At 39.1% G+C, this 24,749-nt stretch overlaps 1 protein-coding gene across 1 annotated transcript in view; it reads right to left on the reverse strand.

Annotated features, from left to right (window-relative positions):
• Positions 1–24,749, reverse strand: part of PGM5 (phosphoglucomutase 5) — a 72,746-nt gene that overhangs the window by 45,417 nt on the left and 2,580 nt on the right. Inside the window, exons 2-6 of the mRNA XM_057381353.1 lie at positions 20,292–20,454; positions 17,662–17,808; positions 13,841–13,966; positions 11,156–11,346; positions 10,109–10,263 (exon numbers count right to left, since the gene is read on the reverse strand). Of these exons, the coding sequence (XP_057237336.1) occupies positions 10,109–10,263; positions 11,156–11,346; positions 13,841–13,966; positions 17,662–17,808; positions 20,292–20,454 (782 nt within the window). The remainder of the gene's footprint in view (positions 1–10,108; positions 10,264–11,155; positions 11,347–13,840; positions 13,967–17,661; positions 17,809–20,291; positions 20,455–24,749) is intronic.

Here is a 24,749-nt window from a genome sequence, read left to right on the forward strand (position 1 = left end):
ATCCATAGTCTTTTTCAGGAAATGCAGGAATCCTTTGAACTAAGCAGAGGGAAAATACCCTCTGCACATTTGAGTACACATACTGAGTACACATTTCCTATTCTTAGCCTTTCCAGGTTTACTACAGTGAGATCAGCTGGTTCACTGTGCCTATCCTCATTGACRAAGATGCAAGCCAAATGTGAATATAATCACTACGTGTATTACAAAACTCTGTACTGACAGTGATTCAAATTGGGTTATCAATACTCTGAATCATCTGAATAACAGAGAAAAAATAGCTTTAGGTACATATCAGAAGTTACTGCATGCCTCCAGAGCTGCTTCTTCACCTCCCAAGTACTATAATACTTCTAACCTCTCATGCAGAGTCAGCAGGATGGCTCAGAAAATGATCAGGATAGAAACAGTGTGATTTTCTCAAAGAAAATTTGAAAAAAATAAAAAATTAAGGCAACTTGAAGGTTTTTCATAGATCACYTTGCTGCTCCACAGTAAGTACAAGAGTGCAAGGATGTAGGCAGGCTCAACAATCTTGGTGGTGTAAGGACTTTCCAGCAAAGGTCTCTTCACAGGGACCCAGTATTGTAAAATAATTTATATTGGAAGCGACCACGGAACGTCTCTAGTCCAGATGAGGATGCTCATGGCTTTAACTGAACTTCCTCATTTCTTTGCCTAATGTCCTTCCATCATGCACAGCTGTGAGGAGCCTGGCTCCACCTTCTCAACAGTCACTCCACAGGTATAAGCAGCTGCTGTTAGGTACCACCAGAGAAACCTTCTCCAGGCTGACAACCCAGCTACCCAGCCTCTTCACTTAGGGCTTGTGCTCCACCCTCCATCTGTGTTGGTGATCCTATGCTGAACTCACTCCCATTTACTGATGTCTTTCCTACTGGGGATCCCCAAACCAAACCCAGTATGTGTGAGCAGTTTCACGCATGGAAAGCAGAGAAAAATCACTTCTTCCACTCTCTGCACCACATTCTTATTTGTAAGAATGATTTCAGAGCACACAGCTGCTCAGACAACTACGGAGGCTGGACTGTCTCTGCAGAGCTGCTCCTCAGTTCCTCTGCTCCAGCCTGCATCACTGTAGGGCTCTGCCATTCTAAGAGCAGGATTCATGGTTTGTCATTGCTGAATTTCATTAAGTCTTTGCCATCCATTCCTGCCAGCTGTTCAGGTTCCCCTGATTGTATCAAGAACAGAGTGGCCAGGCGGATCAGGGCAGAGATTGTCCTGTACTCAGCACTAGTGAGGCTGCACCTCTACTTCTGTGTTCATTTTTGGCGCACTCATTTCAAAAAGGACTTTGAGGTTCTGGAACAYGTCCAGAGAAGGGCAACAGGGTTTATGAAGGATCCAGTAAACATATCATATGAGCAATGTCTGAGGGATCTCTGTTTAGTCTATGAAAAAKGAGGCTCTGGGCAAGCCTAATCACTCTCTGCAACTTCTATGCAAGGAAGTTGTTATTTGGTGGRGGTCAGTCTCTTCTGCTGTGCCTGCAGTGAGAGCACAAAGGAAATGGCCTTAGGCTAAGATAGGGGATAGATGGAGTGAATTTTTTTTTCACTGTTAGGATGGTCAGGCACTGAAATAGGTTGCCCATGGAGGTGGTGGAATCCACATCCCTGGATATGGACTGGATCTGATGCATCTGGATCTGGTGATGTGTTTTGGTGGTGGTTTAGCGGTGACCATGGCAGTGCCAGGTTGGTGGTTGGACTGGATGGGTAGGTCTTTCTCTCCTGTAGGTCTCTTCCAACCTTGATAACTCTATGACTGGTGGCTCTGCTCTCCAGCACACCACCAGGTACCTGGACACACAATGTGGTGTCATCTACAAACCTGTTTTGACAATCCTCCATCTTCCCCATCAGACCACTGAGAAAGATGTTACACAGGACAGGTCATAGAATAGATCCCTGCAGCACCCCACTTTTTACCAGTTCATTTACCAATTACCTGTGAATGAGCATCAAACCACACTTTTGCTCATCTAGCTGTCCACCCACCCTAATCATAAAGTACTGGGTTGGATACAAGAATAATGTGGGACAGTTTCAAAAGCCTTGCTAAAGTGGCAATAGATGACATCTGCTGTCTTAACYACATCAACAGATTCCATTATTTTATCAGCCAGGCAATCAGATTGGTTAAAAATGATTTATTCTAGTAGCTCTCTCGTGATGCCATTTAGATTTGGATTGCTTTACACTAGTTTTCCTTATTCTCTATTGCAAACTGTTCTGCAGATTTTAAGAAACTGATTACTTAATAAGTGCTCTGTTTGGTTGTAAGGCTTGGCTGGGAAGGAAAAGGAAGAAAGAAGTTTCACAACTACAGGATAGTGCTCATAGAAAAAGTAAAGAAGATAATATAATATGCCATAGATATAGACTGTTACTACAGAATCAAAGAATGGTTGATGTTGGAAAACTTCTTCAAAAATGTTAAGTACCCTGTCTCTGCCACAGTCTTATGGTGGTCTTCAAAACACACAGAAGTTAAAGAACAATTTACCATCCTCTTCATTTGTAAACAACCCAATAAAATTATACTTTAATACACACTAGAAATAGAATGTAAACATGCTGTTTTGAAATTCTGTGCCAGTAAMGTTTGCTTTTAAATCAGAAGGAAGCCTTCTCCATGAAGGTCACCCATTGACAAAAAACCCTTTGATGGGAGAGGCTGCTCTTGGGTTCATACCAGCTGTGCTGTCCAGCCTRGGCAAAACATGTTCAGACTTGATAATCTGCTGGAAAGCCTTTCCAAATTGAAGCACATAATAAGACTGAGTAAGTCCTTTAAAGAAAAGGGGCCTTTAAGCAGTCACAAAGTCTTTTGTGACTGACTTGCTGCAAAATTTCACAGATTGTTTTAATTAAAACGCTTTTTGACCAGGACATTTGTAGGACAAATTCCTGCTGTTTATTCATAGCTGTATACTTTTTGAGATGTAAGACAGATGGAGCATTAAGAAAACTGTGAACTTTCTGTTAACCAACATCAGTCTACTGCACAGTGAAAGGTCTGCAGAGGCATTTTGCAAAATGTTTCCTTTTCTCACACAGTTTTTCAGATGTGGCACATTAAGCCTAGACAAAAGTCTGTTTGTAAGAACTACAATCGCACATATTTCTAAACACAAGTTAATCAAGATTACTAAATATATTTATTTCCCACCAAGTACTAAATCTCACTCTGTAACTCTGGTTGAAAAACTGACCTCATTCTCAGGTAAAAATTAAGCTGGAAACWGAGCAGTGCATAGTTTTCTACTTATCTTTTCTTACATGAAAAAGCTTTCAATACACTTTTATGTACTCAGTCTTGCAAGCTTCACATTGCACATCTAATGAACCTGCTCATTTTAAGCTAAGTCCACTCCATGCACAGATCAGAATCCAACCACCTTTGTATGAGAGAGTATTGTGTAGCCTGCCATTCCCACCAGGGATGAGCCTTCAGGTCCAGCACTGGCCAGGCAATCCCTCTCAAAAGCTAATTTGTGTGCCAATAAAAGAAGGCAATCCATGGGACTGCTTAGCCTCTCTTGCCATTCATCCATAAAGGACCACACAGATACTCAGATATGATTGAAATATCAATATCCTATTGATACTTCACAGGACAGGACACCACCATGTTTTCTGCCCTTTTCTTTCACAAACAGCTACTGAAGAACACAAGGTAATTCTGTCCTGTAAATGTCAATAGCATGCAATACGTTGATGAATGCTCATTCTCATCTTCCACTGAAAAAGTTTTGAGTATCCATCTGCTGTTGTCCTGTAAAGTGTTGAGAATAAACATTTACCACATATACATACAAAATGCAGCCTGCAATGAGTAAAGCATGTTTTTTTAGTTCAGGCTAGGATTAAGAAAACACTGGATAGTGAAGCATATGGTGGGTTTGCAACAGTCAAATATTCCACACTGTACTAAAACATACCAAGTCCAGCATCAAAGAAAACATAAAGACCAAGACAACTCTTTAAGGATATCCTTGAAAATATTTGCAATGCTAAATCGCCTCCACCATTTAAAAAACATTCATGAATGGATAGAAGCTACATTATGARCACATTGTAAAAATAAAACTACAAGGGAGGCACAGCAAGAGAAAGGACATTGGTGCCTTGTAAAGAGTTGGTTTTTCCTCCTCAGGTCTTCTCAAACATGTCATATCTGTGTAAATCAACATCTAGCTGTAGAACTTGAAAGATTATACAGAAAAAACTACCATTCTTTACTAACTACAAAGGATGTAAACGGACACTTTYAATGTTGCAATGTTGAAAGCTACAAATCTTGAATGTCTTTCCCATCACARTACTCCCAACTTTATATCATGTTTCAAACATGTTAAACTACATTCATGAAGGTTTTACGCTGTTGCCCTTCTGCAGCATTCAACAACACAAATTGTCTTTCTGTTCTATCTAATTTCAGAACTGCTTGTTTGTGACATGGACTCAATTTGACAGAGGTGTCTTAAAAAATTCACAGTGAGCCTATTTCCGATCAGAGAGAGTGAGACTGAATTATCGGGCTGAAGAAAGATAAAAAGAGTAAGGTCATGACTGGAGTAACTTGAACAAATCACAGTCACAGAGTGAATGCAGTATTAACCATGTAGAAAGATGTATTTATGAAGCCTTTATGTTGAAAAGGCTTGAGAAGCCTTTATGTTGAAAAAATCCCTYAACAGTAAAGGATGTCCATGCAGAGAAAAAGAAGCCCACAGTGCCTGTCCTGCTTCTGGCACAAACTTTTTCAGACGACCAACAACACAGAAATGCACAAGAAAAGACAGACAAAAAATACATGCAGGATATGTATTTTAAGAATTCAAGTAAATAATGACAACGKCACAAGCGGAATGTGGTGTGCTGCTTTCCATGGCTTGAGGTACATTTGAAGAAACAGAGGAGACATGGCATGGGAAGCAAGTGGGAAAAGAGGAACAGGGGAAGAACATGGGGATGTCAAAGATAAGAAAGAGAACTAAGATACATCAAAATAAAAAGTGTTTAGCAAAAGAAGAGAACAAATAAAAGCTGTAAGAAAAAGAGGGAGAGAAGGAAGGGGGTGGGGAAAAGTAGGAAAAGGAACAGGAACAACTAAGGAAGACTGGAAGAAAGTTGGACTTCATGATCTTACAGGAACAAGAACAGGAAGACTGGAAGATGATCTGTCTTTTCCARCCTAATGTTTATATGCTCTAAGCAAAGCTTCATGGTGTGGTTCAGACAAAATGGACCCCACTCAAACCAGCAATGTCTCTTGCTGAGAGGGTCAGCCTCCTTCTTGCAACCAAGACAGGTTGGCTAGTGCTTATAGCATCTCTGTCCTTCACCACACGAGGACATTTCTTTAGTCAGAACACTCATTGTCACTGCAGCCCCCCTCAAAAGCTGGCTCTAAATGACCAGACAATAAACACGATCAGCAGAGCACAGATGTGTCAAAGCTGCATTGAGAGATGGGCTACCAGATGTAAAGTGGCAGGGGGCAGCACAGTAAGGTGCTTAGCTCTGCCCAGGCTAAGTGTAGTCAAAGCACCTACGCTGTTGAAACAATCTTGCCGTAGAAACAACCTATCAGATGATGCTAGTCACAGTAGTATTCTCTCACAAACCCTTTTCTCCAGTTCCTTCTTGACTGCTATTTTACACACACACCCAGCTTCGTATTTCCTACAGGAACAATTTTTATTCACCCTTGTGATTCTCATTTTGTACATGGTTAGCTAACATCTCAGTATTTAATTTCCTTTCCTGTTATGCAGGCATCAGATAAATCAGAATACAAAGATACGAAACAAGAATAGTTTTTTGAACAGGGAATGCAAGTTCACATTCCTTACAAAAAGAAAGAACACCAGCCTAAGGGTACCTAAAAGAATGCCAGAGAATTGAAGTCTGGAGACGTACTGCCACAATCCTGTTGATGTTGGAGCATATTAAAGCAGATGTTTCCTGTCAAGTGTTATCCTCTCACTACAGTACATACTAGTATATTCCAGCAGTCACTTCAATCAAACACAYGCAAATGTTAAATATTTTGAGTGAATTCTCTCGTAATTCACTGCTCCATTTGGTAATGCCATATTCCTARGCAACATTTAAAGTCTTTTGGATTACTGCCTCCTTCTATTTAAGTTTAATAATGCCCTTTTAGCAAGTCTTAAGCAACACATCATGCATACAAGTGAAAAAAGAACAAATTTTCTTTCTTTATACTGCTGTGCATTATTTTTTTCTTTAATACAGCTAAAGAAAAGCTCTGCTTCAATTATTTAGGCTAAACTGTGGCCACACAACATGGACACATCATACAAAGTGGTGGCTTTYATTTGCTCTCTAACATAGACATCAGGAAAAACCTCCATGACCTTAGAAGACAGYAGTAAACAGGGATTGATTCAGTTCCCCCAGAGATCTACTTTTATTACCAAGGCTCAGAAGCAGCCAAAAGAGCCGGTTGAGTACATTACAGTACCAATAATTTTGTAAATACAAATCAAATTACACCATTCAGATAATAGTGGGCTTTTCATGAAAACAGTTATCTTCATGAAAATAACTGATGCCAGAGACATTGCAATGACATCATCAAATGCAAAAGAACYTCAAACGGAATTCCACCTTCTCTCAAGAAAAAAGCATGAAGGGATGTTTCACACACAAGATACTTCTAACCACCATTATCTCTATTTCCCTAGTCTCCTATACTGGTTGGGAAAAGATTTCCAATTGTTTTAGTCTCCCATGGAGTAGTGGCTGTATTATTAAATCCTGGTTAGGTGGGCTTAAAGTTACAATTTCCCAACTTCTTCAGGAAGACTACTAAGTAAAACATAAACCTCTTTTCATTTCATAGGTACTTCTTTTGCTATTCTACTGAACCTACTATTATAAATGCTGCTGTGTCCTTTCCAATCCTCTTTATTTTAACACAGTTTCTCTATTCCCATAGTAACAAGAAAATACAAAAAATAAGATGTATCAGCACTCAACGGCACAGCAGAATTTTAAAGTACTCTGCTTATCAAATATGYTTTCCCTCCCTTGTTACGACTACATGTTACAATGTAGGTAAGAGCTGGCAAGAAAGTCCTCTTCCTTTATTTATTTCWTCACATTCACTAACAAAATAGACTTTTCAAAGTACTTTTAAACAAGTATTTCCATGGAACTGAATGGTACTACATAGGCATAAAAGGCCAAATTAYGACTAACTCAAGCTGTCATACTTCAAATCTACCAGGGTAAGTGGGACACATCTAAGAAACCCATGGATCTAGACTGGTATGAATATGAACGAAGTTTATCACTTAATATCTGAATTTATGAAGATCTGCTATGCATCTACTACCTCAAATGAAATAAATACCAATTTGAATGACAGATATGASAGCAATATTTAACTATATAAGATTTGGTTTAGATGTTGTACKGGGTGCACATGGTAGGGTTTGTTAGCTGGCGGCTGCAGGGGTGGCCTCTATGAGAAGGGGCCCTGACTGCCCCACACCAGACACGACCATTCCTATCAGCTCCAACAGACCCAGATGGACATAGATGAGCCGAGCAACCAAGCTGCTGCCCTTCTGGGAAAACATACTTTTAAAGGCCAAAAAGCTGTCCAAAAAWGGAGAGTGAGGAAGAAACAGCCATGGGAACACTAAGGTCAGAGAAGAGGGAGGCAAGGAAAAGATGCTGCARGCACTGGAGCAGAGATTACCCTGCAGCTCAGGGCGAGAAAAATCGTGGAGCAAATGGATATTTTYTGACAGAAAATGCTGGTGGTGAAGAGCCCACACTAAATATTTAGTAGGTGCAAAGAAGGCAAAAGCCAAACAGTTTTAGAAAATCACACAAATGGGGTGGATTAAAGGAATCCCGAATGTCTTATGTACATTCTTTTACACCACTGTCCCACTGTGAGATGTCCTTGGCATTTGTAGAACTTTTTCTTATGTTTACAGACACATGTAACTGGAATTCAGTTCAACATGAMACCTATGCTGACTACCCTGGACTTCAGGGGAGCAGGCTTTGGCCTCTTCAAGGATCTGCTCAATAGAGTGCCTTGGGATAAAGTCCAGGAGGAAAGATGGGACCAAGAAAACTGAGTAACATTCAAAGAACACCACCTCCAAGCTTGACAGAGATGCATCCCACCAAAATGGAAGTCAGGCAAAAAGACCAGGAGGCCTGTGTGAATGAACAAGCTTTTCATGCACAAACCTAAACAAAAGAAGAAAGCCTGCAGAGGGAAGAAGCAGGGACACCTGTAGGAATACAGATGAACTGCCCAAATAGCTGGGGATAAGGCTACGAAAGCTAAAGATCTGACAGAATTACATTTGCCAGGGATGTCAAAAGTGACAAGAATAGTTCCTATAGGTACACTGGTGATAAAACAAAGATAAGGAAAAATGTGCACTCTCTACAGAAACAAACAGGAGACCTGATTCTCCAGGATATGAAGGCTGAGGGATTCGATGGCAGTTTTGCCTCATCTTCACCAGCAAGTGCCCCCGCCATATCGCCKGAGCTGCACAACTAGTGGAAGGCGTCCCTGCCCAGGGCAGAGGGGCTGGAACTAGATGTTCTGTGTGAAAACTGAACTACATGACAACATGCAACTTGTAGGTCTTTGAGAAAACACAGAGAGCTACAAAATAAAATAGAAAATCAATAAATCAAGTGTCCTGGATACAGACAGAAAATTCCATAACAATTATTCCATAACAATAAATATTTGTAAGAATGGAGAGGAAAATATTTACATCCTTCCATCATTATCACTTGTTCAGTTTTATTTAATAATCAGGCTCAGCTCCACAAAACTAAATAAGGCAGTAATCACCATGAGATGATTTTTGCGCCAGAAGATCAAGTAAACATTGCAAAGAATATAACTCAAACAGTCACTGCGTTATTGAAGGGGACTTCAGTTCATGCTTTTTGATATATTTATCAAACCTTATGAAAGAAGACACACAAACATATTTAAATGTCACCATTCCATCAGTTCTTACTGCAATGCAGATATGGTGTTTATATACAAAATGAACTCTACTTATTTTATATTGTACTTTAATATAACAAKAATCAGATTTCTGGACTGCTGAACAGAATAAATAAAATACATCAAACACTGACTAACAGTATTTCCTTAAACTAGACTATCCACCCACAACTAAGGAATATTTTCCTGAARATTCTGTCAAGCATTAGAGGAAGCTGCAAGCTCTGAATTTAGTAACTTTTCAGAACTTCCTGAATAGGCAAACTGTAGACAGAGCAATCAACCCTTTCACACAAGATACATTTCACTTTAAAACGACTGTTTCCTGAGCATTCAAGGGAAGCAGCAGATCACTCTTGTCTTATTAAAGCTATGCAGCCACATGAACACTGGTTTAGCCCATGCTTTTTCCACACAGAACACATTAAGGCAGTAATATTTAATCAGCTTATCTTGATATTTACAGAAAATTTAGGCCTGGATGAAACTTGTTCAAAATTCAGCTGCTAACACAAGATACTCATCCAGCAAATCTTTAAAGAGCAGATTGGATTTGTCAGTAATAGTTTTAGATATAATCTGTCTTGAAACTGGGAATGGATGTTTCAACTGCCTGCAGTCTCTTTTGGGACATTTTATATTGTAACAGATTATATACTTCAGCAGTTTGTAATAAGAAGGCTTTGGTTTTTTGAATAGTTGTTTAGTATGAATTACTACTTTACCTGTTTTAAACTTCCATGACTGTCATTTTATTTTCTAATAAAAAGAGTGAGGTTTTCTGAAAAAAGAATTACCAAATATTTGTACATTAGATCTAACTATTTATTTCTCTTCCAGACTGAATTAAACTCTTTTAATGCAAGTAAAGATGGGAAAAATTAGTCTAGGTAAAATCAAAATCTTGTTTAAAAAATAAAGCACATGAAGACTGTGAAAATTAGAAGCGCTTACCAAAAGTTGTCACAATTCTGGAATCGCTATGTAATAAAAAGTAGAGATAASTAATGTAATGACTAAGGTGATACAAATAAATATTTCATCTTACTTGTCCAGAGCTGTGCTGGTAGGCATGCTTCTGCCAAATCCTCGGACACCCATCTGACAGAAGTATGGAATGCAAGACAGATTGGCAGCAATTATAGCCAGTGAATCTGATGCATTAACAAAGAAACCATTTTGGCCAAGGATCATGTAGCGGTCCTRGAGAAGAAAAGAAATTCAAAATAGCATCCTAAATTCCATGTATTGAGGAGACATAATTTCTTYTCCCAGATCCACTGGAGGCAGACAAAAAAGGATAGGCTTTGGGTTATTCACATCCTTCTCTGGGCAGAAAAATTTACTGGCATTATCCCAGCAGGTTCATAATCTCACTGTCATACCATCAACTCCCTCCTGCCTTGYAAATCAAAGCTCCAGATCAGTTTCTAGCTTCTTCCTCCTATATGTCACTTTAGCATCTCTGCTTCTTCCAAGAGAACGCGTGAGTAGGAGCCTTTTTGCCAATGACACACACTATTACAGGAGTGGGAGAGTGTTTTGTGTTTACTGAGACTAGAAAACAGCTTTTGCTCTTCAGAACCTTTTCATACTTTTCCCACCTTGTCAGGACAGAAAGTTGCTTCTGTAACAAACTGCTTTTTAGAATGCTGACAACATTACATTAAAAAAATAAAATAAACAGAGATTATGATTCACTGCTTTATTTAGCTAAAAAGCCCTTAATTTATTATGCTAACAAAAAAGGATTTAACGTTACTGTTTACTGTGACAAGTCTGTATTATCTATGTGCTGTCTGCTCCTAACCAGGGAAAAATGTTACGCCAGCACAAGACAAAGCCAGACTGATTATTTAAATAATTCTCATTCTGCCTTGAAATCCTGCTTGATTTGCAGTCTTCTGCAGAGACAAATTACAACATATGTGTCTGATTTATGGGTTGCAATTGTTACCATCTGTACCTGAAAGTAATAGCACTGTCAGCTTCAATGGGTTACTGAAAGGCAAATAAATTATACTTACATGTCCTGTATCTGACCCCAGACAAAACAACAACCATGATGAACCTGAAGACAGATCTAAATACTTACTCCATCAGCATCAAAAGCAGCTCCAAATCCATACTCGCCACCTTTCATAGCCTCCAGCAAGGCAGTTGCATATGTTAAATTTGGATCAGGAGGATGTCCACCAAAATCCTCCAGAGGAATACAGTTTATGGCAGAATTTGCAGGAGCTCCCAATTCATCACACAAGATTCTTCTCACATAAGGTCCCATAACTGTGAAAACAGAAATCTGCCATGCAATCACAAAAGCGTATGCTTGACATTTGAATTTTTCACAGTACTGTGGAGATTTGATACAAAACATACTTTCAGCAATTCTATACATCTGTCCTTGCAATAATCCCCAAACCATTATTTCACAGAGGACTATGTGATTGTCCTCACAGTTAATAATTAATCAGTATGAAAATAATCAATTCAGTATGAAAATCACAGCTCACGACTGGAAGTGAAAAAGTAATCACTAAATGGTGAAAAACACGGGTTTTTTTCACCCATTGTTAAGTGAAGAAATTATCATAGGCAGGAAGGCGTTTTTCTCACTAGAATAAAAATAAAACGCTATTCTGTGTGCCTAAACAACACATAATAGCAAGGAAAGTGAACAGTAATGGAATGTAAATGGGAAATACACCTACCTTAGTATTCCAATTCATGTGAAAATTGTAATAGATTTGTCCACCAAAGAATCTTACTGCAYTTCAGTTGCTACCACACAGACAACAAATAAAAACTTTCTCAAAACTAATACCAATATACTCTTTTGTTAAAGATATGGCCAACTAAGACCCCATGCTATTCTGCAACATAATTGTGATACGCATTTGGTAACTGAAGAGTCATTACCTGAGCACAATGCAGCCCTGATGCAGGCATGAACAGCTCACTCAAGAGGTAAAAAATGCAGGAGTGATTGCTCTCTCTTTCTCCTACCTTACTCCGAAATCTTGCTAATTGGAGCAGCTGTGACCTGAGGTAAAACTACGTGAGAAACTTCTTTTCATGAAAACATACATGTTAACTCYGTAAAATATACCATTCAGGTTCTTATCTAAAGTAGACTCCTGGCAAATTACTCTTTTTTCTGCTAATGTCAAACTACCAAAGTGTACAGGCATAAAAATATATTCCGGAGATATAGAGCTAAAATAAATTTTAGAAGACAGCTTGTCAACATACACATGTGATCCTCTGTAATGTTCACTATATTGTGGCTAATGGCTCACTTTTGGCTAATGTGTCTCATCTAGAAAGTCCTTTTATCAGATGTCATCAAGAGAARGGCAAACCCCAAATATTTTTGATAGATTACTTCAAAGGTTATTCACTGTTACRCATAAACACGCAAGCAACATTTCAGGAGAGTTTGCTTTGATTCAACTTCTCTCTCTATTAATTCTTTTTGGTAATTTTCAGAATAGAAGTCAGAAAAACACTTTTTCTGCAGAAAAATCCCCCAAAACAYCTACTTTCTTTGTAGTACAAAGAAACATTCTTGTATACACTTAATCTTCTTGTAGTTTATGTTATAGTAAGGCTATCTCTCCACTGAGATGCAAGGTCATAAAGCCAAATCTCTATCACCATGTAWATAAAGTAAATAAACTCAGTCCTTTAAAATGTTTGTATGTCGTATCAGTTTTTCTAACCCTAAGACCATGCATCTTTTTGACAACATGCAAAAATTCTTAACACTCAGGAACAGACTGGACACGAGAGCTCTGTAAGGTATTTTAGCAACATGTAATTGCCAAGAGACAGCGCCTTCCTCACTGCTCCCTCTGCATCGCTCAAAGACACCACCTGCCCTTTTGACACAGCTTGGAAAAACTGGGTGTTTACACTGATTGGATGAGACTGTAATCCTTGGCCACAGTGAGCTGKGTGTTAACACTACTGTAAACTCTCTATGGTATTTCGAACTGTACTGGACAAAATGCTTTAYGGAAGTTTTCTAAGTCTATCCAGCCCCCTTTATTGGTCTGTTTTTGTAATCCCATTAAGGAATGAAACCTGGTTTATCTGTTTTCCRTAAGATAATGTTGAACACTCTTACTTACACTCCTTCAACTCATTATCTGTAGTAATCTTTATTTACATTTTCATAGTGTAGCCTAAAATAGATCTCATCCTGATCTGTGTTTCCCCAAGCGACACAGTTTGTGGTTTTTAGTATCAGCACACCATTGTTGTCTTCCCCTACCTGTCTTCTGCGACACTTTCAACTTGTTCACAGTACACTGAAATTTGTTCACTTTCAACACTAGTGAGAWAGAGGTCTCACCTAACTTATTTATTCAGACTTAACTAGTTTTACATCATTTCGAATTTCCTCTTAGTGGAGACTGCCGTGTAACCTACTCAGTCACTGGACATTGCAATTTACCTCATCACCCTGTCATGGCAAGCTTACCTCATCTTGCTTGCTTCCAAAGGCAGAAAGAAAAGTTTTATTGGGCACATATGCCTTTATTTATTGATCATGTAAGATAAACCTCTTTGCCTAGTAACAGATCTAACCCATYGTTAAGATTGCCTTTGTTGGTAGTATAAGGTTCAAATCCTTTCTTATTATCCTTAACTTTACATAAAAGTCTGACTTTTATATGCTGKACTGTTATTGGGAAACCACTGCAGTATACAACTTTTAGTGGGAAGTTATTTCAGTATACCTACGATTCTGTCCTGTTAGCATTTGAGTTCATACCTCCATTCATTGCGTCAATCCTTATTTTAATCTGATTGGGTCCGGTCAGCAAATTTCTGATAGCATTGAAGTCAAAAATACTTCGAAGGAGATTGAGGTAGATTTCCACAGAATCCACAATTTCCACTAGAAAAATTACACAGAAAAAAGTGACTACAGTTCACACAAGCCAAGTTCTCTCTTCCACYTCTCTTCTGCGCAACCCACTAAAGTCAGAGCACACAACTAAACCCTAAAAAACTTTGCAAGATAAATAGCTTCATTCTCAGAGTATGAAGATGTCCATGACAAGTTGACACCAGAGGTTCTATTCTTCTATGTGACAGCAGTATCCAGCTGYATCATTCCATCAGACAGATATACAGCCAATTCTTGTAAATTCTGGTATCCACAATACCTGTGTTCAGCTTGCCATAGAGCAACAAACTACACTTTTGCATTGTAGATCTCATTGATTTAGGAAAGCAAGACTCAGATACAGCATCTGGTTTTTCACTAAGGTCTTCATAATTTGAAATACACATTCATACAAGCAGAGCACTACAATTTTTCTAGTTCTTTTGGATGCAACACATCAAACAAATAAGAATTAATGAAAATAAGTCTGTCATAATGAAAGCACATACCAAACTGTCAAAAGCTATGCTTCTCAGTCATCTTGGAATGAATTACTTTTCCCAATCAAATGAAAAAGCATATGTCATACAAAAGTGTTTTCATCTGGTTAAATAAGTATCTTGAAACATTTTACTGAAAAGGTAAATTATTACTTAGAATCTCATCCAATTTTGCTCAGAAACACTGACCTCACACTAACACTTTTCTTTACAGYAACACAGAAATGAAATACACATTTTTTGAACCTGAGAAAAACACTTAGAATGGACTGCGACAACACACTTGAAGAAACAAAAAAAGTTGTCAAGGCTGAAAAACAATCTGTAAAACCTATCTGAGAAAGAGTCAATTCTACAGTAAGGTTGAAAGTCTCAAACATTCACTAAGATTATATTATTTCACATCATCTATGCCCTGCTCCAGCAGCATTTGAGTAGGCTCTAAGCTTTACACACATGAACAAATGTGGCAACTCCAGTGGAGCTGTTCACACATGTAAACATTTGAAGACAAAGTACATGTAGGATTGAAGTCTAAAAATTATTTTAACTCCTGCCAAACCCAATCTCAGTTTATTCAGCCACCTGTAGCCTTGATTCCCAGGAGTAARCTCACACAACTGAAAAAGGACAAGTTTTATATACAACAGATAGTACCTTACATTACTTTTTAAATTATTTTCATTCTTTCAGCAATTTCAATCTGCATTCAAATCTGTGTAAACCGTATTTATTCATGCATTTACAAGCCAATTACATTGCTTCAGCAGGGTTTCCTGGTAGCTCTACTGTCTCAGGTTGATGTATTCTTGGAAGACATGATAGGGAAATTATTTTCTCTTAGAAAAAAAATACCAAAAAATTGCAACTACTTGTATATACTTTTATACATATATGGGGAATTCATTTTCATTTAGAAAAATACTATTTGGCAAGATAAAGTTTAAAAAGCAAAATTTAATACTGTAGCAATTCTATGATTCCAGAGTGGTGCTGGAATTCTCTTTGGTTTTTGTTTGCCTAAAAACACCAAACACGTTCTTTGCAATAAAATAAATAACCCCATTGAATCTATAATTTAGGGGCTTTTGATAATTAAAAACTTAATTTCTAAAAACATAAATTGTCTTGAAATGTGAATTTTGGGTGAAAACAAAATGGCTTTAAATACTAGGGCATCAGGAATGCARAAAAGTTCTTGAAGCCACACAGACTGGATAGTATTTGAAATATATGAAATACACATGAAATTTTAAATACATGTCAGGATGCCTTGATTTGTTTTTGACACCTTCAAGAAAACAGCTGTGTAATATAACTTTAAATCAGGTGTAAGCAGAAAAGTATTCACATGTTTAAAATTAATCATGTGCTTAAGCAATCCCTTCACATTTGCAGTCACTGGATGGATAGTGCCTYACAAATTCCACTTTTCAGAAAGTGTGAACAAAGAATGAATAAACTGAGAATTTCACTTACTCTTTTGTCACTTAGACTTCAATAAGCAAAGCATTCCTAATCCAAAAGGTTTGTGTTTGGTGTTTAACCATTAGCAAGCATAAAAGCATAACTTGGCAAAGATATYTGGCTGAAAGATAAGACCTGATGCACTTAAAGGTCTGTAATTCAGATTCCTTAAGTGCAAAACAAACACAATACTACCYATAAATGCACTCAGCACTGGACACAAGCAAAAGGAGTTGAAACCTCAACAGTGCAATTAGAAAACTCTGACCTAACTGCTATCACAGAAACATAGTGGCATGAGTTACATGACTGGAGCAATGCAATTGAGGGCTACAAGTTTTTCAAAAGAGACAGGCTGAGAAGGAGGGGTGGGGGTGCTGTGCTGAGACTGCGGCTAGCTGTTAGAGTAATGCCAGCAGCTGCTTTGACCTTTCAGATGATGAATGACAGATCAATGCCATGTACATAGCCTGCTTTAAGTTCTTTGACACAGTGCCGCATGGCATCTTATCTCCAAATTGGAGAGACATGGATCTCATGGATGGACAACGACTCAATGGATAAGATGTATGCTGGGTGGACACAGCCAGAGTGTTGTCAAYAGCTCTGTGTCCAAGTGAGGAGTGGGTTCCCTTAGGGCTCGGTCTTGGGAGGACAACTCCTTAATACCTTCATCAATGAGTGCATCCTCCGCAGGTTTACAGATGATATAAACCTGAGCAGTGCAGTTAATTCAACAGAAGGAGAGGATGCCATCCAGAGAGACCTGGACAAGCTTGACAAGTGGATCCATAAGAATCTCATAAGGTTCAGTAAGTCCAACAATGTGCTGCACCTGGATCAGGGCAATCCCAGATAGCCGTGAGTACTAACTRGGAGAAGAGCTCACAGGGAGCAGCCCTACAGAGAAGGACTTGGAGGCTTTTGTGGATGAAACACTGAACATGACCCCGGTACTTCGGGTACTCACAGCCCGAAGAGCCAAACGTGTCCTGGGCTGCATCCAAAGCAGGGTGGGCAGCAGGGCCAGGGAGGGGATTGTGCCCCTCTGCTCTGCTCTGTGAGACCCCACCTGCAGGGCTGCATCCAGCTCTGGGGCTCTCAATACCAGAAAGACRTAGACCTGTTGGAGCAGATCCAAGGTAGGGGCACAAAGATGATCAGAGGAGTGGAGAACCTCTCCTATGAGGACAGGCTGAGAGACCTGGGCTGTTCCACATAAAGAGAAGGCTCTAAAGAGATGCAATAGCAGTCTTCCAGGACCTGAAACAGGCTTATACAAAGACTTTGAAAACAGGTATATAGTAGTTGAAAAAACTATAGTAGTTGAAAACAGGTATATATAGGGGGAAGGGTTGTAAACAGAAGGAGAGATTTCAATCAGATGCTAGGAATAAATTCTTTACTATGAGGGTGATGAGGCCCTGGAACAGGTTGCTCAGAGAATTGGCTGCCCCATTGCTGGAAGTGCTCAAGGCCAAGCTGGATGGAATCTGAGCAACCTGGTCTAAGGAAAGGCTTCCCAGCCCATGACACCAGGGTTAGAACAATATGATCCTTAAGGTGCCTTCCACCATCAACCATTCCACAATTCTATATTGCCTTTTACTTTGGTAACTTTTATTAAGGCATCTTGAAAAACTGAAGTTCTGTTATATAATTACCCATTATAATTCTGCCATAGTATTACTATTTAGACTCAATGGACTAAGCATGCATAAAAGCACACACTGATACCTCGGAAAGGTTTGAATTTGTTCTCCAGATCAAATTCTTGTCTTCCTAGACGTGATAAATCAACTCTAAGATCAGGACAAATAGCATATTCCTCCAAGGTTTTGCTGATTTGATAGATTTTTTCTGAAACCATGTCTGGAGCAGGTCCTRTAAGAAAAAATAATGTGGTGGGTCATTTCTTTTAAATGAAGGTTTCCTATTTTAAAACGGATGGCTACAGCAAACATTTTTCTGAATATACTGGAGTTACTATGGAATAAATAAAAACAAACTGCTAYAGTAAACAAGGTCTGTTCTTTCATTACAATACCGGTTTTAAGCATTTTTCAAAAAAATAAGACATGGAATTACACTGCATTACTCACAATATTTTGATTCACAMAGGCTATTTAAATCAATTGGCCAGGGACAGAGAGGATGAGGTAACCACAGTCATATTTGTTTGGGCTTATTGGTCAAAGACTGTTTTTTTTAACTCTGCATAAAWCCTCGAAACAGCTATTAAAGGAAAGCCTTTTCTTCAGCAGCAGTTTCTGGTGTTTCATAGGACTTTGTGCAAATCTGTGAAGATCCGATAGCCTGGTGTTTTGCATTATTTCATTATAAAAAAATACTATTTTTAGAAGTTTTACCATTTGACAGTGGTGCCGAATTGCAGATTCCCTCCACTACCTSAATGAAATTTATCTTCATTGGAAAACACCTTAATTGCTCAACAGTTCACAATTATGACCTGGATCAGTTATATCAATCAGAAACAGCAAACACATCTTACTTGTGAATTACTTTCATTGCCAAAGCCTGAAAAATGGCTTTATTTTCAAAGATTTATTGTCAACCGAAGAAAAGCTGCTGACTTCATGTGCAAATTACTGGACAAACAATGTCATATGCAGGGCAAAGGTTGAGTCTCAGTTGCAACAAAAGTAATTTCTGGCTTAACTGACTCTCCATCGATTATATTAAAGCCACACTTTCACTATAAAAATTATTYGCTTTCTTCCCTTGCATGTGTTCTGTCTTCTAATCCAAAGAATCTTTGGAGGCTTTTTCAATGTGAACTTCCCACTCCCCCAGCAATGCTGCTACATGAAGTGCATTGCCACATAAATCAGTATCTTCTCAGATGCAGTCCAATACATCCAAAACCAGCCAGTTAACTCTTCATTTACCTTAGGAAAATTACTTCTTACTCATCTAATCCAARCCCATCCAAAGGGTGAAGACATCATTAGCTCCAAATTAACTTAGTAGATGGATGTGCTCTCTACTTGTATTTCCAGCTAAGGATATATCATAGTGACTCTACATTCTCTTCTACAGCTATAGAAGCGAACCACTGCAGCTCGACCTGGATCTGCAAAACAGACTGAGCAAGAACATAGAGTAACAATAACTTTCCCAAAGCAATCGCTGCTGGGCCGAACCACTGTCTTAGTTTAAAAGTCTTGCCTAATACTTAAACCATATTTTCTCACCTGGAACTGAAAACCAACTACTCTTCATTATGCACCTGCTGATTAACATAAATAATTGAACCTTGCAACCTGYGTTTGAGGAGTGTTTCATATATAAAGCTTAACAGCCTTTTTGAATTCTCTTTAAAAAGCACACTAGAAAGACTGCCCCACCAGTTGTTACCCATTTATCAAGCAGATTTCAGACACATGTGGTGTTTCAAAGTTTATAGAGTGCTAATGCATCTAATGGTCTGGCTCTGGTATATGCATGCTGTGACCCTGGCTTTCTCACTGGCTGACCTTACACACTCCMTTTAATCTCTTTGGGATTCAAGCCTATTCTGTTTGTAAAATCACACTCATTTAACCATGTATATTTTTCAATTAAACAAGGGTCGGAAGAAAAAGCACTCCCCCTTCTCAAGTTCTCTCACCTTCAAAGTAGGGAAAGAGACACTTTAAAAGCACTTTCTGTTCATTTTTTTAGATGGAAAGAACTCTACATGTGTGAGGTATACAAGGTACCAGCAACCATCATCATGTTTTATGAGTGTACATATATGTTAAACATAGGGAATGGATAACATACCTACATGTGTTAAAGTTGTCAATTTTGAAAAACAAGACAAYAGCTATATACACAAATTCCATTACTCCATGCTGGAATTGCAGTAGCAAAACGATACAACTATCGACCCGGATAAGACCAGTTACTTCCTGGGTAAACGTAGAGAAGCACTTTCTTCTAACAAAACAATGAGTTATACTGCTTACAGCACTTCTGAAATTACATGCTTTAAATTAAATGCCAAGACAAGCAAAATAGGAAGAAAACAGAGCTCCCTCATAGACATCTTTACAAAAGGATCAGAATGGTTATGGTGATCTGGAAGACCACAAAAAACACTGTAAACACAGGATGGCAAGACTGTTGTTTATAGAACTCTTGCAGCTACCCCAAGGGCTTCAATGAACATTTAATGGAGATTTTCACATGCAGGCAAATATACTTCTATTATTTATTTTTTTTAAAGGATAGGTCTATGTTCTTCACAGTTTCAACAGAGTAAATGAAAAACACATAGTTACAGAGAGCTAGTTATGCTTGTAAAGCCTACTTACAGSATACCAAAATGCAATGTTGTAGCATGTTTTTTACAAAACCCATACCTCCATTGGCAACTTCAAACTTGACTCCGAATTCTCCTCCAGGTCCCCCAGGACTGTGGCTAGCTGTCAGAATAATTCCACCAGCTGCTTTGATCTTTCGGATGATACACGAAACAGCAGGTGTGGATAGGATACCATTCTGTCCAATAACCAATCTGCCAATCTACATGAAAAAAGAAAAGGCCAAGTACTCTGAATAGAACCAAAWTTTTGAAAATTTGTACAAAAATACACACACATATGGGCATATTTGTACAGGATAGATAAAGTTGTGGTATGGAACATATTCTTTTGCTAGGAAATATATGTATATGCGTTACTTGCATGCCCATCCGGAGCACTGGAGACAAAAAACGCTGTATCCTGGCATGTTTAACCCCTGTGGCGTGACAGTAAAGAGCACAGGAATGATAGGGACTTGCAAAGCTCCCAAGCATAGCACTAGGCTGTCATCCAGCTATGAAAACTTCCCAGGTAACCACACAAACCAGCAAATCCCTTCAGAGATCAGTATTGTTTAGGGCTGACTGTGGGGATGCACTGTGCAGGGCTGAAGCTTTAACAAAAAGAGAACAGAAGGAGAATTGCCTTTCACAGAGCAGCCTTCCAGTGCGAACACAAGTATCACTACACACTGTAACCRGCTGTCTTTTGCAGTTCCACTTTTATTGCCAAGACACCTTTGGATGTCAGCCCCACAGAAAACGCTGCTCCTCCTTCAGCCATCAGTGACTCCTTAGCTATTCCAAATGAACAGGGTGTGTTTCCCAGGGCACAGCTGAGCAAGGGAAGCTCCCACCATTCTTAAAATAAAAAAAAAAAAAAACCTTTCAGGTGGTGTTATTAAACACTGACTCAATGTGTTTGGTATTATGTGCAGTTCCACTGCAAGGTTCCAATTTCAAAACCTTGCCTTCATCCCCTACACAGATACTACAGTTTCAGCTTAACATAAATAATCTAGGAGCCAACAAGAAATGTATTTACAAAGAAATACAGAAGAGTTCCAATTTCTGAGAAACATGAAKACATAAAAAAACAAGGGGAGAAGGGGAGGTTAAATGTTACAGATGAGAACTGAGGCAGCTGCATATGGAGCTTAAAAGGATATTGCCAAAGCTTGGATTTTCTTAATAACATCCATATAAAAAAATCAAATAAACCCCCCTCACCACCACCACTACTGAGTAGTAGTTTGGGAAGGGGTAGGGCAGGCAGGGGAGGCAGAGGGAGAGGCAGAACACTGAATCCTTCCCCCTCCCCATCTAAAAACAGAGTGGAGTTGAACTTCAGGTTTCATTCTCTAGTTTGAAGGAGATTTGATAGCTCTACAGGCTGTRTGGCAAAGCAACAGCACAGGAGGTGTCACTACCTGCCTCCTGTCCATAAAGAGCTGTTCCTTCATACACAGATGACCTTTCTCTGGCACTCATGTGAGAGCCTTAATGGTTACTTAGAAGAGCATTACTTAGAAAGCAAAGGATTAAGAGATTATTTATTTAGCCTGTTTTGTGAACTATTTGTGAACTTAAAATTAAGATTACAAAGAAATTATCAACTTCTACCATAAGCATAAGCTACTTCTTGGTAATTCTCACCAATCACAAACTATATCTACTCTTTTTTCTTCCACTGAGAATCACGGGATCTGCTTTCAAACTTWAAAAAATGTGCAGAAAATGCACTTCTGAGATTTCTGCCTCAAGCTCTGATGAAAGAAGGGTTGTTTGTCTACCTTCTTCCCCTTTCAGAATTTTTGTAGATATTTTTGAAGCCTATSGAATGTTGCTAGAAAACAGGAGAGCTAAAAGTTAAGAAACAAACAAAAATTATTATGGAAAGATAAATATGACTAAAAAATGCTGAAATTGTTTGTTTTGACTGTTGTCCCTCCTTTTTTTAAACTATGAAGCATGTAGAAAGCAAGTGCAATGACTCAATCTTCCAAATACAGCTGTCAGAAATGGGTGCCAGCTCTTAAAACAGTATTGTGTATGGGTAAACAAAAGGGATAYGACAGCGATAGCATTTTACAAAATGCTTGAAAACAACCACACTGAATCTACCTCGAGCAAATCAAGTATAAACGCTTTTATACTTGCATGCAGGCTTATCACAAGTCTGTTTTCAGTATTTCTATATCTAAACTAGTGAGTTTAAGGTTTTGTCTTCATCCACAACAAAACTGTATTTTTAAAAGTCTGTAGAATACTTATTCAGAATGTACAAATTACCTAGCACTATATCTCTTCACCATATTTCATTTCTCCCCATTCAACAGATGCTCTACAAGCCAGTTTTCCCATTCTTCTGGATGACAAATTTAATATGAACATGAGTAATTTGATTTGCCTTCAGCCACAAGATTATTATTTCTATACTACTTAGAAATAATACTTACTATACTGATTTGTATACTGTAGAAATACTGCAGTATTTAGTATTCCAAATTAAGATCTTGCAAACGAATGACACACTGGTATTTYATTCGCAGTGGCTGCTGTACAATTCCACCTTATATTAGGCTCATCAGTGCTTCCAAAAAACTCCCTGAGGACCTTAGAGGTGTATAYGTGCCACCCATCTTCCTTTGCTTTCTTCATTTTGGTGGCAGGAATGCAAAAGGTCATCKTCTCTTGGTTCTGAATTTCTTCATTTTGAACCAAATACTAAACTAGCATTTCARTAATTCTTTAATGAATTAATGATTTTACAGACTTCTCACAATCTGGGCTAAAACAATAACCAAACTGCTACCCACATACTGACTCACAATTAAAGTTCCAGAAACATCCTTCTGAAGATCTTGGACATTTTCATAGCATGGAAAGATTATCTTTGGAATTCAAAAACTTGCACAGCTACAAGATCACAGGCATGTAACGTCTCTTTTAATACTGTGTCCCTACGCCACATTCTATTTCATCACTGCACTTTTAGCAGCAACAGCAGACAAAGACCCAGAGGAAACAGAAAGAATAAAGTATTCTAACAAGTACTTGACAAGAACACTTTTATGCAATATTACCACTTGCAGCTGTGCATTTTCAGACGATTTAGCTGATTACCATGCAGTCATTTAATGCTTTTTTAAATTATTTTTCCCAGTAATCTCTCATATGCCTCAGTCAATTATACTTGAAAGAACATGAAGCAAGCTGATCATATCCTGAACATCTTAGTGCCTTCCTATCCTTTACTACAGTATCCTGAAGATGACTGAACACCACACTCAGTGCAGAAGCAAATAAATATCACACAGACCCATGGAGGACAGGATTTGCATGGAAGGTCATGGAAAATAGAACCAAAATGGTTTTACATAGAAGACAACCTGCAACTTAGCTGTCTGCCTTCTCAAACTTCTAAAGTGAAGAAATTCAGAACCAAGAGAAGATGACCTTTTGCATTCCTGCCTTCTCAAACTTTACTAGCAATACCCAGCAACCTCTCTCTGTCATGTTGTCATGACCTTCCACATTCAGTGTAAGATCATTAGCTTCCGATCTGCCACTGAGACTCACAAACAAGTTTCTCATTTAAAYCCATTCTAAACTTTCCATCAGAAATGAGACACGCCATCCAGTTGGTGGGTCTAATGGAATATTTGCATCTAATTCGTTGAGGAACTGTACTGCAGCTGTGGAGCCTTTTACCTCAATTCTTCCAGACACTAAGGGCCACAGACACTACTGTTGTGGGACACAGGTGACTAAAGAAAAAGAGCCTCACTCCCCCACTCCCACCACTTCAGCAGCACAGCTCTGTGTGACCTTCCTCACGCTCCCCCACCTTCACAGGACATGCAGTCCCTTCTCCAAACGTGTCTGCTGCAGCCCCAGCTGTGTGCCCCATCAAAGGCGACCCTGCCCGAGCCCTCGGCTCTGAACAGAATGAGCTGGCAGAACATATGCCACTTGCAGYAGCAGAGCAGGGGCCAGCCTGTATCTGCTGCCGCCCAGGAAAGCCTGTGCAGGCTGCGGCTGTGGGGCATCCACCCACAGCCCCGAGATGGAGGGCAGAGCCCTCGACACTGAGGATGAGCAGAAGGCAGGCCAAGCACTGGCAGCTGACTGAGCGGGGGACCTCATCTCATTCCTTGCACTGGAGACTATGCCAGCCGCGCTGGGCTGTTAGCACAGGGGGAATGTGGGATGAGTCACCAAGTTAGAACAAGAGGAACCTAGCAACTCTAAAGGGCAAACCATTTGCACTTGATAATAGAAAATCACTTTTATTTTTGTACTCAGCAGGCACAACTAACCATGACACGCGGTATGTGTCTTCCAGGAAGGAGATTAAAGTTCAGTTTATCAGCACTGTTAGGCTATTACTCTCCTGGCACTCAGGGCAGCTGAAAATTTTCAATGCACCTTCAAGGCTTCCCCACATTTCATYTGATCCAGCCTACATCAGCTCACTCCTTTCCCTGTGATACTGGCTATGTGCTTTCCCACG

Source organism: Malurus melanocephalus, unplaced genomic scaffold (assembly GCF_030028575.1).
Source record: "Malurus melanocephalus ecotype Western Australia unplaced genomic scaffold, MMel_1.1 scaffold_506, whole genome shotgun sequence".
In the NCBI taxonomy this organism is placed as follows: Eukaryota; Metazoa; Chordata; class Aves; order Passeriformes; family Maluridae; genus Malurus; species Malurus melanocephalus.